At 54.2% G+C, this 17,119-nt stretch overlaps 3 protein-coding genes across 3 annotated transcripts; 1 reads left to right on the top strand and 2 right to left on the bottom strand.

The window, feature by feature from the left end:
• CkaCkLH20_05814 (MFS myo-inositol transporter) lies at positions 1-2,499 on the top strand (the record flags this gene model as incomplete). Its single annotated transcript, XM_038888532.1, has 8 exons — positions 1-426; positions 505-565; positions 618-753; positions 806-978; positions 1,193-1,419; positions 1,471-1,490; positions 1,681-1,822; positions 1,879-2,499. 8 exons carry the CDS (start codon positions 1-3, stop codon positions 2,497-2,499), a joined length of 1,806 nt encoding a protein of 601 aa, XP_038746429.1.
• A 1,265-nt stretch (positions 2,500-3,764) lies between these two features.
• Positions 3,765-5,529, bottom strand: CkaCkLH20_05815 (high-affinity nicotinic acid transporter; the record flags this gene model as incomplete). Its single annotated transcript, XM_038888533.1, has 6 exons — positions 3,765-4,024; positions 4,079-4,248; positions 4,304-4,512; positions 4,567-4,742; positions 4,803-4,987; positions 5,051-5,529. 6 exons carry the CDS (start codon positions 5,527-5,529, stop codon positions 3,765-3,767), a joined length of 1,479 nt encoding a protein of 492 aa, XP_038746430.1.
• A 7,359-nt stretch (positions 5,530-12,888) lies between these two features.
• Positions 12,889-16,703, bottom strand: CkaCkLH20_05816 (uncharacterized protein; the record flags this gene model as incomplete). Its single annotated transcript, XM_038888534.1, has 5 exons — positions 12,889-13,563; positions 13,615-16,016; positions 16,067-16,232; positions 16,299-16,346; positions 16,404-16,703. 5 exons carry the CDS (start codon positions 16,701-16,703, stop codon positions 12,889-12,891), a joined length of 3,591 nt encoding a protein of 1,196 aa, XP_038746431.1.
• Positions 16,704-17,119: the final 416 nt, after the last annotated feature.

Genomic DNA, 17,119 nt, shown 5'->3' on the forward strand with positions numbered 1-17,119 from the left:
ATGCCTTCTCCAAAGGTAGACACGGAGTCTCCCCCATCGGAGGAGCTCCATACGGGCACTCGCACATCCGCCAGCGACGCCAATCTGGACAAGGCGGCGCGTGCTTCCACCGCTGCCCTCCTACGCAACCCGCTCGTTGGGTTGAGTCACGACGAGCTCATCAAAGACGTCGACAGCTTTACGGAAAAGTTCGGCTTGAACGAGTACAAGGAAGACTTCCGCAAAGGCGCCTTAGTAGCTCGAGCCAGTAACCGACCCGACGGCTTCGAAAATGTCACGCTACTCTCCGAGGAAGAAAAGGAGGTGCTTCGAAGGGAGATCAAGCATCGATGGGAACAGCCATTCATGCTTTACTTCCTCTGCTCTCTATGTGCCGGCTCGGCCATTGTCCAGGGCATGGACCAAACAGCCGTCAATGGCGCTCAGGTATGTGCAAAACACAGGGCTTGGGGTAGCCAGACTGGAAGAAATCGAGTTTGGGGCCGATGGACTGACGCGGCTCAGGAATACTATTACGAAACTTTCAATATCGAAGATCCCTTGATGCAAGGCTTGATCAACGGCGGTATGCAATGCGTCTGGCCGGTATGAGGGGATTTACTGACAGTTGGCTTTAGCTCCATACTTGTGCAGTGCGCTTTTCGGATGTTGGACAAGCCCGTACCTCAACAAATGGTTTGGCCGGCGTGGTACTATCTTCGTCTCATGTTTCTTCTCCGTTGTGACGGGCTTCTGGATGGCTGCCGCCGACTCGTAAGTCTCTCTTCATCAGGTAGAATTGAACCCCGCCTAATGCAAGCCTCAGCTGGTATAACCTCTTCATTGCTCGTCTCGGCTTGGGTCTAGCTGTGGGCGCCAAGAGTAGCACCACGCCCGTGTACAGCGCCGAAAGCACGCCCAAGACCATCCGCGGCGCCTTGACTATGATGTGGCAGATGTGGACAGGCAAGTCTATTCCTGAGGCAGAAGATACTCATGGTTAACAAATGAAAGCATTCGGAATTGCCTTGGGTCTGATCGTATCTGTCGCCTTCCGCAATGTTGATTTCCTCGGCGAAAACACACAATGGCGTTGGATGCTGGCCAGCACCTCGGTTCCACCATTGATCGTCATGTGTCAGGTAAGCCCTGTCGAGATATTTCACAAAACCTCACCGTCTCATCACATATTCTCAGGTCTACTTTTGTCCAGAGAGCCCACGTTGGTACATGGAAAAGGGCAAGTACGACAAGGCCTTCCGCTCGGTTCGACGACTCCGCAAGCATACAATCCAGGCAGCCAGGGACATGTACTATGCGCACAAGCTTCTCGAGGTTGAGACCCAAGCTCGGAGCGGTAGAAACTGGAAGGATTTCTTTACCGTCCGCAGGAACAGACGCGCTGCTACATTCTCGTATTTTGTCATGTTCATGCAGCAGGTACGTTCACGGCCAAGATTGAAAATCACGGTTAATCTAACAGATGAGTAGTTCTGCGGAATCAATGTCGTGTAAGTATTCCCAGCCATTTTCAGCAAGTCCGATTCAATTATGGGCCGGACACCGGGGCCCACTGTCGCCGCCGCCGATATCCAGTGGGGCGACGGTGCCGAATGTCGCGGACCGCTGGATCCGGTGCACCTCAACAACTGTTACGACCATGATCAGAAGACAGAGACAAATAAGCTAACTGTCACACAGCATGTACTACAGCACGGCCATTTTCGAAGGAGGAGGGTTCTCGAGATCTGAGGCCCTGCTCACAAGCATGGGAATGGGACTTATCAACTGGCTGTTCGCACTTCCAGCGTTCTACACCATTGACACATTCGGTCGCCGAAACGTGAGTCTGCCCCCAAAACCAAGGAATCGCCAACCTTGCAACTAACCCTTGAATAGCTTTTGCTGGTTACGTTCCCTCTAATGTCGCTGTCTCTGATCTTCACTGCCTTCAGCTTCTACATCCCCGAGGGCAGTACTGCGAGACTCGCCTGCATCGCGACAGGTATCTACATCTTCGCGGCCGTCTACTCTCCCGGAGCCGGCCCTGTACCCTTCACGTACTGCGCCGAGGCGTTCCCTCTGCACATCCGCGACATTGGCATGAGCAGCGCCACGGCCGTGACGTGGGGCTTCAACTTCATCATCAGCTTCTCGTGGCCATCCATGTCCAATGCCTTCACCCCGACCGGCGCCTTTATGTGGTACGCCTGCTGGAACATATTCGGCTTTGTCGTCGCCTACTTCTTCCTCCCCGAGACGAAGAACTTGACGCTCGAGGAGCTCGACAGCGTGTTTTCGGTCCGCAACCGCGATCATGCCAAGTATTACATGTCCAAGGCGCCTTGGTATATGAACAAGTACTTATTCCGCCGGGATGTGCCGCCTTTCCCTGCCCTATACGAGGTTGACGATCACCACGACCACTATGATGGGCAACACAAGGCGGACGTTCAGCACAACGAGAGTGGACTGGTTTCCGGCAACACCGGTGAGAAGGAAACGGGCTTCGCTAGGTAATGTACGAGAAGTGATAGGACGATGTTATAATCTGAGATACCCATCGCGGTAGCGGAATGCGAGAGGGGCAGGCTGGACATGGAGTTTTGTGTTTTATATCTGAAAGAACCGCGGAACGAATCTATCGTTCGTCCACGGCAATCCCGCCAGATAAGTGGCAGTGTACTCTATCTTTACTAAATGGAAAAGAATGGACATAATTCCAGACCGCAAGCAGAACAGGTGATCAGCCGGATGAGAAAATGAGGTCATACATGTGACTTTGACAGCACCGCGGAGATGCGACATTCTCACTTAATCCCGAGTCCCTGGCCCCGGGGCCATCCAACCTCGTGTCATCTTAAGACCTGACGAACCCCGAATCGGATCCCCTGCGTTGATGCTTCCCTCCACCCCCAGCCGGAGACAAGGAACCGCCATTCCCACCCCCACTAAAGAGCTGGATCTGCCCGGGCTGTTCCAATGAACCACTGCAAGATCCACTGCGTTCCACACATGGCCGGCAGCATCAGGATCGAATCATGGAGGCAGATATGCATGCGCTTGTGAAAGCCGTCAGCGTCTTTGTCCAGGTTCACGGAACAAACCCTTTCTCCAGACCCTCCACTGCCCCAGACTACCGTATCCAGGCGGTGCCTGCATCAGAGCTACCCCAACCTGCTTCCCCACGTTTTTACCCCACGTTTCGGGAGAACGGATGTTGGGCGCCAAGAAACAAGCTTAACTCACAGACGGCGCCATCAGAAACGACTAGAAACGGGGCCGCACTCTGAAATGGCGGACTGTCATCCGGAAATCATTAGTCTGGTGAAAATCGTGGCTTGGACATGCTTGGCGCCGGTGTCAAGTGACAGACTCTTGGCGTCTTTTGGGACTTGGTCGCCATACTGGATGATCCGGAGGCGTCCCGATGTGATGAGAACGTCGCCTTGCCGAAGTATCACTGTTTACCATGAAACTTGCAGAGCAGTTTTCACGTCGAGCCTTGTCTCGTGATAAGCCCTCTGGTGGAACTCAGTAGGATAAGCAAAGTGAACACGGAGTATGCGTGAAAGATTCGGCATGGATTGTCCTCTATTTCTGTGATGCAATTCTATGGAGCCGCTGAATATATCCAGTCTTCCCTTGCTATCCTTCGTGGCTCTTATAGTTTGCGCCGTAGCATGTACCTGCCTTTTTAAATCCCCTGTCCGTCCTCATGAGGAGATGGCAATTCCGCCGAACGCAAAGCAGCTCGCATCAAATCGTTATAAACATAAGCCCCCCTAGACAGTGTAGCGGAAGAAGGTGGCGTTGTCGCCCTTGTGGCGCTCAGCAGCCTTTTCCTCGGCCGTGTACTGGCTCGGGTCCTTGTACTCGCGGTCGCGGCGGGCGTTCTCGCGGCGGAGGTAGATAGTCATGCCGGTGGACAGAATCATGGACATGGTCATGGTCGAAACGAGAGTGCCGTGGCCCGGGTAGTAATGGGGCTTGTCCTTGGCCTGGTACAGGAAGCCGGCGATGGCACCACCAAGGTTACCGAAACCTAAGTATGTTAGTATCTGGGAGTAGAGGAATGAGAGTGAGACCAAAAACTTACCGACGTGCATGGCAATACCAACACCTCGCTTGACGGAGCCTCCGATGTTGTTGCCGTTCCAGGCGACACCCTGGGGGACGTTGGGGTAAATACCGGAGGCAGCGAAGAAGCAGCCAGCATACTTGACGCCGTTGCTTTGCGAAGAAAGAAGCATGATGAAGCCGGCGATTCTGGAGCCATCAGTAAGACGACGTTGGGGTGACTCTGAGCACTGGGTTTACTTACCCTACAGCACAGAAGAAGATCATGTAGATGCCTCTCTGGCGTTGGCGATCAGCCAACCAGCCTCCGCTGATGCAGCAGACACATGCAACGACGTAAGGAGGCACAGTCATCAGCTGGGCGGTGTTGTTGGTGTAGCCCAAGCCCTGAACAATAGTCGGGAGGAAGAGAGAGTAAGAGTAGAGGGGGGTGTAGATGCCAATGGTGATGAACTGCCGCACATTAGAACGCACTTCCGGGGAATCCTAGCCGCTAGATTGACTCACCATGTGAACCCAGATCTTCCAATCCTTCAGGGCATCCCAGAAGTAAACCATGCTGAACTCATCGGCGAGAGCGGAGCGATCGGCCTCGAGACGGCGGGTGACCTCTTCCTTCTCGACAGTTGTGAGGAACTTGGCGGTGGCGGGATAATCGTTCATGATGAAGAATGCTGCGATGGCTGGAGGACGTGAGTGTCAGTATGAGAGTACAAGTGAGCGAGTACGTTTTAGGTACTTACCAACAGCAAGGGTGATGATACCCTCGAGGATGAAAATCCAGGCCCAGCCAGGTCTGTTACCAACGTCATCCATCTCAACGATACCTCGGGCAAGGAGGCCACCGAAAGCGCCGGCAGCGGTGGCAGCCGAGAAAAAGATGGCCATTCGCAGACCGCACTCGTGACGACGGTACCACATGGTGATGCTGACAATCGGTGGGTTAGAATGCGTAACAGCGAAATGATGATGAGGGAGGACAAGTACTCACTAGTAGGTGATTCCGGGGAAGAGACCACCCTCGGCAAGACCGAGAGCCATACGAGCAGCCAAAAGTCCAGCGTAGTTGTGAACGAGACCCATCAGAGTGCAGCAAATACCCCAGGCGATCATGATGGAGGGAATCCAGATGGATGGGCGGAAGCGCTTCATGGCCAAATTGGAGGGAATCTCGGCGGCGACATACCAGGGGAAGAAAACTGACAACGCGACGTTGTAGTCAAGTCCCTTCATGCCGAGATCGGTCTCAAGACCGGCGAGACGAGCATTGCCGATGTTTGTGCGGTCCAAGAAGGACAACAGGTAGAGCAGAGCGAGGAAAGGGATGAGAGCCCAATCGATCTTTCGCAGGAGTTTCTTGGTAGCAGCCTGGTCAAAACCGTTTCTCTCAGGGTCGCTCGCGTACTCGACCTCAATGGAGGGGTCGACGGCGCCCTGGGTCTTGACGTCCTTTTCGGAAGATGTCGACATGATGAATGATGTTCAGAAACGCGTTGTTTTCGGGGTTGAAGGTATTCAGCCAACACGACGGTTGAGAAAGCCGGGTCGCAAGGTGATGAAATATCGGCAAGGTCGGTGCCGGAAGGATTCGATGTAAGTGCTTGGACGAGGGTCGAGACAGGTCGCACACAAAAAGCCGATGAGTGTCTCGGAAATGAGTGAGAGATGAGATTCGGAAGCCAATCGAGACGGCAGGGACGAAAACACAGCTGAGCAGGGCTGATGCGACTATCCGCGATTCTCCAGCTGACCCGAGGTTCTGGGCTCGCAAGGCGTACACACCGGTAAGGTGAGACGAGGGCGTTGATATTTTTGAGAGGCGCCGGTGCTGTTGTCCGAGATGACGGGTATTATTGAAGCCGGCTGAATTATCGTTCACTCCTTTCTCAGGGAAAAGAAGGAGAGAATTGGATCGGCCGCAAGGCAAGCGCAGATGCGAAGGCAAGTGCAGGTGCAAGAGCGTCAGAAACCGAGCGTGAGAAAAAGAAGAAGGAGCAAGAAGGGAGCTCTGGGATCAAGTCGAGGGCGGCCCCGGACGAAGCTGCCCTCTTTAAATGATTGCAAGGGCAGGAGCAGGTTTGAGTAGAATACCTGGTAGGTTATTTTCCTGCGCCTTAAGGTACCTTAAGGTGAATGAATCCATGAGCCCTGGAACCTATCACTGAGCCTGGTAGCATCCATCTGTCCATCTTGCCTAAATTCTTGGCAATCTGCGTAAAATTCATGGTGTGAATCGAACGAAAAAACAAATAACAACAATTGACCAAAAAGGTCCGGGTGTCTCGCCGGGCGAGGAAGCCGAAGGGCTGTCCCCCGAGTCCGACTCGACGAGCAGGCAGACCGGGGTCTGTATGGCTTCTACTCTGTACCTACGAATACTCTGCATGGGACTGGGGACTAGGGACTGAGACTGAGACGCACGTACAGAGTAGAGTGCCTTTGTACATGCACTCAACGCTACATCAACCTCCGAGACTAGAAGCCACAGAACTACCACCCTACCGCTCTTGAGGATTCGGATCCTGTCAGCTTATCCCGTTTTGGCTCATGGCCAGCCGAGTCCGGGCCAGTCATAGGTTCCCCGACGCCGCATTCCACCCGCGCTCTATGCTCATCTCGCCCTAGTGTAGCTGAGACGGTTGCACCGTCAAGTCCATGTATCCCTACCTTGACCTGACCTGGCCTTACCGCAGATGTGCAGCTGGCAGCTTATGGAATGGTGGTGGGCATTTGAGATAATCATAGATGCGTCTTGGATATCTGAGGAATCATCGTGGGACACGACCGCTCTTTTCACCAAAATAACACTTCAGCTGTGCGATCCTCCCTCCACGCTTGTTCTCACCGCATCTGCGTCTGCCTCTTCGCGCCAGGCTTGATATAGAGCTCTCTGCAGTCCTGGAGTAATTAGCAACGGCCATGGGTCACGCAATCACGCTACCTTAACCACAGTAAGCCAACGGCTGCATCGCATCGCATCGCATCGTCGCCACCTGTCCCATGTTCCTCACCATTTACTCCTTCACTTGCTCATTCCATCACCACCACCACCAAGGTCCCTGTCGCTGCCATCCCAGCTTCTCAAACAAACTCTGGGCCCTTGTGTCCTTTGCACCTCCGCATCCAATCTTTCCCCCGCATGCCAATCTCTTCTTCCGCCTGGCTCCCACTGCTTACCCCGTGAAAACGCAGCTGCCAAGGAGGCCGAGCTGGGGTTCCCCAACCCCAACCACGCCTGCAGTTCGGGTGAGTGGATATCGACCATCTCTCTGCTTCTCGTCATGAAATGAGCTCCCAAATTACGGGCACCTGATGTTCACTGCGCCTGCTGAACCTGCTTGGCCGTTGGGGATTCACTATGCAGTATGCCCAGCTCACTGATGACCGCCTCGTCCAAGAACTCATGTCAAGCCCCACATCCGGCGTACTACCTCGTCAGCGTGAGAATAGTACGGATAGGTGTCACTGCATCGGAATGCTCCTGCTTGGGCGATTCCGTGTCTGAGGCACTGTATCTGCACCCAATTATTCCATGGCAGGGATGCAGGACGCGACGGAAGAGCTCAAGCAGCCACGGAATGCGGCTGGCTAAGCCGTAAAGTAACGTTGGTCTGCGAGTTCCTCCCAGGCGGCTCAGATACTGCTATCAAGATGTCGCAATCCGCAGGGCTGGTTGAGACAGCAGATAGTCCGAAATATTGACTGCAAGACAGTTGGCACCCAAGCAATACGGACCTGCACCGTGTCACAGAAAGGAGCGAGCGGCCGAGGCCTCCGCTCCGCAAGCCAAGATGGTGTTGGCACTTGACCGAGTGCGCGCGGTTTCTCCAGTGGTGATATTCCCAATAATCTAGATGGCGCTCGCCATGAGTGTGACGACATGGGCTTGGTATCCGAATCTCAAGCCATCACACGGCAGAGCAACGGCATGCGGCAGCCAAGAGAATGGTCGTCATGATACCATGTGCCTTTCCACCGAGAGGTGAAAGATGTTGCCTCTTGTCACCAACGGATACCCAAGCCACAAAAGCACCAAGAGTCACACAGACAGCGGGAGGGATTCCTTGGTGATGAAGGCATGCTGCCCAGGTCTTGGCAAAGCCGGCGGCCACGTGCACGGGAGGACTAGAGAGAATTAGTGCCGGTCGAATGGAAAAATTTCCTCAATGAGCAAGCTTTTCAGGCTTCAGAGAGCATCGACAAGAGATTGGGGCGCAGGACGGCAGAGAGATGGACGGTAGAAGGGGAAGCTTGGGGCGAGGAGGAGGGAGGGAGGGAGGGAGGGAGGAAGGCGCCACGAGGATTGAAGCTGGCGAATGCAGTCAAGACGGGAGGAATGTGATACGCCACGCCATGCCAGGCTGGGTTGGAATGGGAGAAGGCATGGAGGAGGGCCATTGGATCAAGGGTCAAGAGAGACTGTGAAGATATCCGTACTGATACCAGAAACGGTCGGGCCTCTCGGGGAGGCTAGTCGAGCTGCGAACCCGCGCTTCAGGAGGGAGGGAGTGTTGGACACAGAAGGCTCAAAACTTCAGAAAGCCATGGAAGATGTCGTGTTGTGGGTGTGGTTGTGGTTGTGGTTGTTGGTGTTGTCGTGTACTCGTAGTCTTGGCTGGCAGGGGCCCGGACGAAGCGAACCTAAAGAGGCACGAAGACCGAGTTTCCGACAGCTTGGCACGCACTAGCTTGCTCCGCCACGGTTCCCCGCTGACTCCAGTGCAGGCAAAGCAGGCACATGTTTTGACAAGACACGGGGTGCGCCCGCTCCTGGAAGCTTCAGAGGTCCCTGTTCCAGGCCAGTGTTGAGGGGAAAGACTGGAGGAGCTGCGAGCCGGGCCTGGAAAAGATGGGAGAGGGGCCGTCGCTTCTTTGTGGGCGTATCCATACGGGGTACGAAGCTGGACTGAATCCCTTTCCCAGAAGTAATCAGTTGAGCTAACTGATCAGCATTGAAAAAGCAAAAAGAACAAAACAAAAATGCAACACGGACGAAGCGAACAGACGATCAAATGGACGCTTAGATCCAGCAAGAACGTGGCTGACACGAGGAGAGACATCGGCCGTCAAGGCACAGATACGGGATAAGCAAACGTTATTCAAGGTTAAACGTTAGCCAGCGCTCCCGCAAATGGCTGATCCTTCGGCCCTAGCGGCCGCCATCTATGAAAAATAATAATAAAATAAAATAAAAAAGTAGAGCGTCACTTACGAGAATCTCCAGTCATGGAAGGCAAGAAAGATATTCGTGCACACACTAAACGGGAAGATACGTAGGTACTTACCCCATGATTTGATAGCGACGTGTGCTGCCCCGCCAGATTAGGTTTAAGTTTAGGCAGGGTAGTTGGGGTTGAGGGACCAGTTGGGTCGAGGCACTGACCCGCGCGCTGTCTGTGATTTGCTGAGAAGCGCTGACTGCGAATTCCCAGAGCTCTGAGTGGCTTGTGCAAGGTTGCTCGCGCGTTGCTGGATCCATATGACCACATTTGCAGTGGGACCGGTTCGTCCAGTGAGAAGAGCAGAAACTGAGATTAGGGCCGACCACCGTGGGACACTTTCTCACCACTTCAGATTATCGTTGGCGATTGGCAGTCGCGACCGGTGCGCGCTGGACGTTCTATCCTCATGAGCTGGAACTGGAAGAAAAGTCGTCTCTAGTACAGATCTGATATCTGATCTCAATCATAAGCAACCGGAGGAAGACACCTGTCCTGCCCTCCTGCATTTTAACGCGCTTCTGCTGTTGGGCACATACCTACAGTAAAGTATCTTACTCCATCTCAACCGCCTCACCTCCTCGCTGACCTGCATCAAGATGCAGCATTTCGAATACCTCGCTTCCACACCCAAACACGGCAGACCCAGACGAACGGTATTGGTGGACGACGTCCTCAGGATCTTGCCGGCCCGTTGGTTGCTGACGAAACACAGAGATGAATGCGACGCTGACGGATGGCCTATCTGCCTTCATTCTGCAGCCAACCCTAGGATTATCCGAACCTCAACCATGGATATGCATACGACAACCATGTCCCCAGGGACGCGTCGGGTCCCGACCAGGGGGGGCCTCGTGAGGGAGGGGGAGCATTGGACATGGACATGCACATGGGGGAGGCCCCCTTTTTAGGCGAGAAAGCCTTCCAGACTTCCACACCGAATCCTGCAAGCCAACGACAACTCTCCAAACTCAACGACATGAGGGTGTTCTTGGCGCTTCTTGGCTACACACAACGTCTTGTTCCCCCGGAATCCAAATGCTCACGCCGCAGCCCCCGCCCTCTTTCTTCCAAATCTCCTTTATGGCGCCTCTACGGATAGAACCAACCCTATCGTTTCTTTCGAGACCGCCCCGGTCTTGAACCCGGCAGCCCTTGAATTGGTTCTACCATCTCTCACCATTCAAGTAGACCAGGCTGAATTGGGACCAATCCTCCGTCCACGCACATCATTACGGCATTGATTTCACTCCTCCGCGAACCAAGATCGAAGGTCGACCTCCTCGTGTTGCTGGCTATGCCCCGTGCGAGCAATCTTGAGCAACATCAAATGGCGAGTTCAACGACACAAGACCGGCTCGCCTGGCTTTCAAATTTCATCGCTCGCCGGGAGATTGGAGGTTGGCCTCGAGCATGCGTATATCAAGTTCGCTCCTGCTCTGGCCTACTAGTGCCAGGAAAGCCTGACTCGTTTTCACAAGACCGACAGTGATGGACTGTGTACGAATACCAATCGAGCCGTCTGCCGTTGGCTCTCGCCTCCAATTAGTGCGAGGGGATACCCCAGACTTTGCCCCAAGCGGGGAGGAAGCTATCCACGATCGGGCACGCACATCGGGTTGCTCCCTAGACAAGGTCAAGCAATCCATCTACCATTGTCATCTTGCATCGACACCCTCATCCTCGATCCATCACATCCGTCGGACGAAAGGCTGTCTCGGCGCCCAGACAGCCTCAAATGCCATGCCGTCCCTCGCGCGGGGGAGAGAATAAGGGTGAATCTTGTGAGGAAAGACAAACCCACGTCGCAGAGCCCACCCGCGATGGTGTACGAAGTACGCAGTACTACAGGTGTGCCAGGTCTGTGGCAACCTTTCTCTCCCCTGTAAGTACACCACGCTTTCCTTGCTCTCAAGGTCTTGAGACGTGACAGTAGAGGATGATGGATGCCTGCTTATCATAGAGTGCCGATCTTCTCTCGGCGTTCATCTTAACTGGAAGATAATTCTGCCCATCTTCCTTCAACCCAAGCTCAAGACGCGTGCTCTTTTGTCCACTTGCGTCTCGGTGATCGCGAGGAACTTTTTGGCTACCCAAGGACGCCCGGAATGTGCGTGCAGCTCTCGTCCCGCGTGGCGCCAGATGCAGCAATATCTCTTGATGAAAAAGCAGACATGAAATCCACATTCAGGATGATGAGACAATCACATTCATCCCTCACCATAGGCCATGCAGGTCCTCGCTTACGTGCCTGCGTGCTTACTAGGGGTCCTCCTCCTTTTTTCAAGGGACAAAAAAGTCTAGACCTCGTATCCTCAACCAAAAACTGTCGCGAAATTACAAGCCTGAGAACACGCCCATTTCTGCTTTGGGTAAACGTTCCTGGTCGAAATACATTGAGAAAGACATGCGATTCTCCCCAGACACGGCTATAGAGCACGGCGTATGCGAAATTTCCATGTAACATGTCACATTGCAATTGCTCAGGCAGATGAGTACCAGTTGTGTGAGAGCGACTCAGAGTGTCAGTCCCAGATCCCCAGTTCCTCCTCGTCCTCAGTCTCCCGTCTCACCGAGTTCACCGACAACCAGCCCGTTGTGGTGCGTCAATAGTCCCGGTCCCAGTTGCGTAATGAATTCAGGAACTGGGCAGTCTCGATCAGTGAATAGACAGCTTCGCACCTACGCCTCGGACGCACAGAACGCTGTCGTGTACCACACCCGGACCGGATGAACCGCGTGCTTTGTACATCGCCGCCGGCTATTTAAGGTAGTTCTCGCAGAAGACCTCTCACTGTCGCTGCAACGAACATATGCGCTCCGGAGGGTAGCCCGTCCCGGTTGGCAGGCAAGGTGGCACTTGCCGTGAAGGATTCCTGTCGGGTGCGACCAGCAATGCGCACCTTTCAGCTCGTGATTACACGACATACACCGCGGAGCTTATTCTGGCAGGTTCAAGTCTTCTCAGCTTCCGGGGTGGCGGACGGCTAAACAGCTTTAATATGCGTTTCATATATTGCTTACGACTTTTACGGCCGTGGGCGTGGACTCTCTTGAGAAGTAAGCAACTACCAACTGAACAGCTGTCCTGGATTCTCATGTCCTTACCTAGTTCAGTATCACAACCTCGTAATAGTTTCGAACTGTGAAGAGCCGGACGGTTCGTGTCTGCTTAGGTTTCTGTATCGTGATACGAGCGCCCAAGACCCGTTGCAGCTCTCTACACCTCGACGTTGATGCTCATGTCTTTCGTCTCTTCGTCTTGCCGGACTGCGAATGGCAAAGAGTGATGGAACAAGCTCCTCACCTGGATATGATGCACAGGAGCGTCACGAGATGCATGCAGTATGTTCAATGCAGTGAGAGAAATGGGAGTCATGTTGACTTAATTGGCAATTAAAAGCACGCATCTCTGTCGAGGGCCAATATGCCCATCCATATACCAGCAACACACGCCTTTTATCTATACATGGACAACACTGAACGTGTTCCCCTCTAAAATTGCAAATACTCCATGCGCCAGGACCTTCCCACATTATCATAGTAGCAAGCAAACATCCCAAGCCGCGAGCCGCCTTCACAAACACTTTGACGCCGACACGTCGATGGCTTAGAGAGCCTCGACAGCCTTCAGCAGCACCTCGACACCTCTCTTTCCAACCTCATCGCCGCCGTTCAGCAGGGATGCCACGTCACTGAGCATACCCAGAGGGATGTAGCAACCTGACTTGGCTTTCTCCAGGCTCTCCTTGAGCCTGCTCGTGTGCTCCCATTCTTTGGCGGCTACCTCGGCTCGCTCGATGACCCTGTCCGAGATGCCGCACATGGCTGCGCAATGCATTCCGAAGCTGCCCTCGGCGATACCCTCCTCCAACTTGTAGAGGAATGTCACGCGTCGCTCCTCCTCGTCCACGTGGATCTGCATTCGACGGGGCACAATCTCGGGGTGGCTCTCGAACTCCGTGGCGAGAGAGTGGTAGTGAGTTGCAAAGAAGCCCACGCAGCCCACATGCGTCGCCACGTGGTGCAGAACAGCTTGCGCAACGGCAACACCGTCGTAGGAGCTGGTACCGCGACCAAGCTCGTCCAAGATAACCAGAGACCGCGGTGTGGCTTCGGACAGAATCTTCTTCGTTTCGGACAGTTCAACGAAGAAGGTGGACTGAGAAGCGAAAATGTTGTCATTGGCTCCCAATCGTGACATGATTCGGTCAACAGGTGTCAGTTTGGCAGACACGGCAGGAACGTAGCATCCGATCTGAGCCATGATGACGGCGACACAAGACTGTTGCAGAATTAGCAAAAAACCCTACTGAAGAAAGCACAATGTTCTCACCATTCGAAGGACGGTTGATTTTCCCGCAGCGTTGGCGCCGGTCAGCAGGTTGATTTTGGCCGAATCTCCTCCCAGCTTCACGTCGTTGGGGATGAAGTCAGCCACCGTGTTGAGCATACAAGGGTGGCGCAGTTCTTCAAACTCGACAACGCTCCTGTCTTCGTCAACGAACTCTGGGCGGCAGCTGGGTTCGCCCAACGAAGAAGAAGCCCTGGCAAGACTGATGAGACAGTCGAGTTGAGCAATGATGCGGATTGATTGCGACCACGTCTCGTAATCGGCATCGAAGCGCTGGAAGAAGCGCGCCGCGACCTCCTTGACAATCTGAGAATGGGTCTCCTCCGCTTCCTGGAGCTCACGAACCAGATCTGTCAGCTCGTCGAAGTAGTAGCGCTTGACGCTCGAGGTTGCGGACATTTGACGCCAGTTGTTAGGCACCTTGGCTGCTTTGGGAACTTCGATCTGGTAAACCTCCTTGCCGATGTCCGTAAACTTGATGGTCTTGCACTTCAGCTCCGACTTCTTTCTACCCAAGAGTCCCTGCAGCTCCTGTTTGATCTCTTCGATCCGGTCTTGACTGTTATCGAAGTCTTCCTCGATGCCGCGCTCGGGGATGAGCAATTTCTCTTCCCTCGCCATCTTTCGATCAAAAGCAGTCTTCCAGTAAGACAGCGGTTCATTGAGATTAGGCATCGACGAAACGAGTCGGTCGACAAGCCCGTTACCGCCACCAAAAGCACCGAGGAGGCTCATAGTGTACTCGATCTGCTCGAACCCTTCCAGAACACGCACGAAATCTTCAGGCTTGCACAAAGCGGCGTGAATCCGAGAAATAAGACGTTCCAAGTCGGGCATCTTGGTCATCTGAGAACAGAATTGTTCTCGTACACTTCGGTCGGAGTTGAGAAGGTCGACGGCATCCAAACGCTCATTGATACGCTTGATATCGCAAAGCGGATGGCACACCCACTGGCGAAACAGTCTCTTGCCGAAAGGTGTAACACAGCGATTCAGCAAAGTGAAGAGTGCACCTTCCGGGCCGCCGTTCAGGGTGTTGGAGAAGATCTCCAGATTAATCAGGGTCTGGCCATCCAAGATGAGCGTACCGTTACGGCGAATAGGCGTGTACCACTCAAAGTTACCCTGAGACAGTAGACTCCCTTCAAGCTTCAGGAACTTGAGATAGTGGATCAGTCCGCCCAGAGAAGACATGAGCAGATCCTTCTCCTTGGCTTTGGCCAGGGCTTCAGGCCAGGTCTCCTCGCCATCTTCGTTGGAGAAATAGCCGCCGCTCGAGATTTCTCGGCGACTCATGTCGGCGTCCAAGAACTCGGTACCCGGCTTGAGATAATTCCAGATGGTCATTGGAGAGGTGTTGTTCTTGAGAATCCGAACGGCCTTGGTGGAAATACGGGACTTCTCCAGGATGATTTCTCGAGGACTGGTCTGGGCGACGAAGGTCTCGAACTTTGTGAGGTCGGCATCATCTTCGAATTCGGAGATGAAGAATTGGCCAGTAGCGCAGTCCACGAAAGTGATTCCAAAAGCAGGCTTGCCATCGATCACAGACTCCTTGATGGCAACGCAGAAGGTTGCGAGGTCGTCTTGAAGCATGCTTCCATCCACAAGAGTGCCGCCCGTAAGGATGCAGGCCAGCTCTCGGCGGATAATCTTGTCTGCCTTCTTCGCCTTGGGGGCAGTATCGCCCCTCTCTCTCATCTCCTTACCGAGAGCGGACTCCATTTGATCAACCCGAGCAACCTTGTAGCCTTTGGCGACAAACTGATTGACCCACATGTCGAGGGAGCTCTCAGGAACACCCACCATGCGCATGTTGACGCGATCTGTGAGCTTCAAGTCGAAGAGCTGGTGTCCAATGGTGGCATCGTTCTCATAGAGCTCGTAGAACTTGCCCTTCTTGAAGAAGACCACAGTATCCCAGAGTTTTTGCTTGATTTCCCAGTATTGCTTCTCGAAAGGGGAGAATTTGTGCCAAGCACCGGGGGGGATGTAGACGGAAGAGGGATCGTACTCGGCGTGGCCCGGGGGGTTCTTATTGATATCCTGGATGTTAGCCAGCCAAGGGTACCTGGCCTCGGGCTCCGTGACGTGAGCCTTCTCCTTGCGTTTCGAAGCTGCCGGCCGACGTGCCACCGGGCTCTGGACAGACCGAGGGGCAGACGAAGCGACGTTGTTGGGGTCGTAGCGCCACTGCTGGGCTGTTGAGGTGGAAGGGAGGTCTTCCATCAACTCATCTTCATCGCCCTCTTCTTCCTCCTTGATGGGAGCAGAGACAGCCGATTTCTTCCTGGGCTGAGAGTTCTTCGGGGCTTGGGGGCGCTTCCTCTTCTTGGAGCGCGAAGGAGCGTCCGACTCGTCCGAAGCAATGAAATCGTCCATTTCTAGTGCATTGTCAGCGAAGTTCGAGTCCAGGTCAAGTATGGGCCCTTACCTTCGGCATCCTCATCGTTGCTAGCGGCGTCCTCATAGTCATCGCCATCGTCAGCGGGTGCGGCCGGTGCCTTCGTGCGACGGCGCGTGCCTGCAGCTCTAATGCGGTCGAACGGGTCGTCGTCCTCGTCGTCGGACTGCTCGGTGTAATTGACGGGCTTCCTAGCCTATACGGACAGCAGAGTCAGCGTGCTATCCATCAGTTAATGGCTGAAAGAGAGTGGCAAATCTACCTTTCGCGTAGGGCTAGAAGACGGCAGAACTTGTCTGCTACCAGTGACCTGCGGGGTCACAGTCTCAGCCGGAGTGGACGGAGATGGCAAGGAGTCTTGAGCTACCTTGAGTCCAGTACCGTCCATATTCTCCTGCGAGCTCGAGGGCTCAATGACATCGCTACTGGGTACATGAGTTATGCTGGGTGGTCGCTTGGTCTTGGGGAGTTCGTTCGTTCGCGCAGATTCTCTTAGGCACGGGGACGAATCTGGAGCCGAGGCCGTGGGCTTGGGCGTCGATTTGGAGGCAGACTTTGAGAAGAACTGCACTATAGTCCTCTGGGTTCCTGCGGAGGAAGACGGCTGGCGCTTGAGGGAGGGCGTTTTCGCAGGCGTGCGAGTCGCCGGTGACGATTTGCCTGCCATAATGGTCGAGTCTCTCAGGGCGGGAGCTGCTTGGAAGGAGAGTGCTGTAACAAGACAATGACGAGTATGAATGCTCCCAGTCTAGGGCAAAGGAACGTGAGTAGACAAGAATCGGTAAAAGGAAGAGACAGTCGACGAGTATTACGGAAGTCCACCAAATCCCTCGGGATGGAAACGCTCGCCTCAATCAACAGTATCTCTCAACAAGGTGCGAATAGAGAAGGGACAGAGTGAGGTAGGCGTGCGCGGGTAGGTGTGTACCTTTTTGGGACTGGAAGGCCGGCAGTTGCTGGGGGTCGCGTCGGAAGGGATCGTGTAGTCGCGTAACCGCGTCGCCGCGTTCTGTGTTTTATTGAACGGACGGGGGAGGGGGGGGGGGGGGGGGGGGCAAGGAAAAAAGTTCAAATTATTTTTAA

The sequence above is a fragment of the Colletotrichum karsti genome (assembly GCF_011947395.1).
Source record: "Colletotrichum karsti strain CkLH20 chromosome Unknown Scaffold16, whole genome shotgun sequence".
Classification (NCBI taxonomy): Eukaryota; Fungi; Ascomycota; class Sordariomycetes; order Glomerellales; family Glomerellaceae; genus Colletotrichum; species Colletotrichum karsti.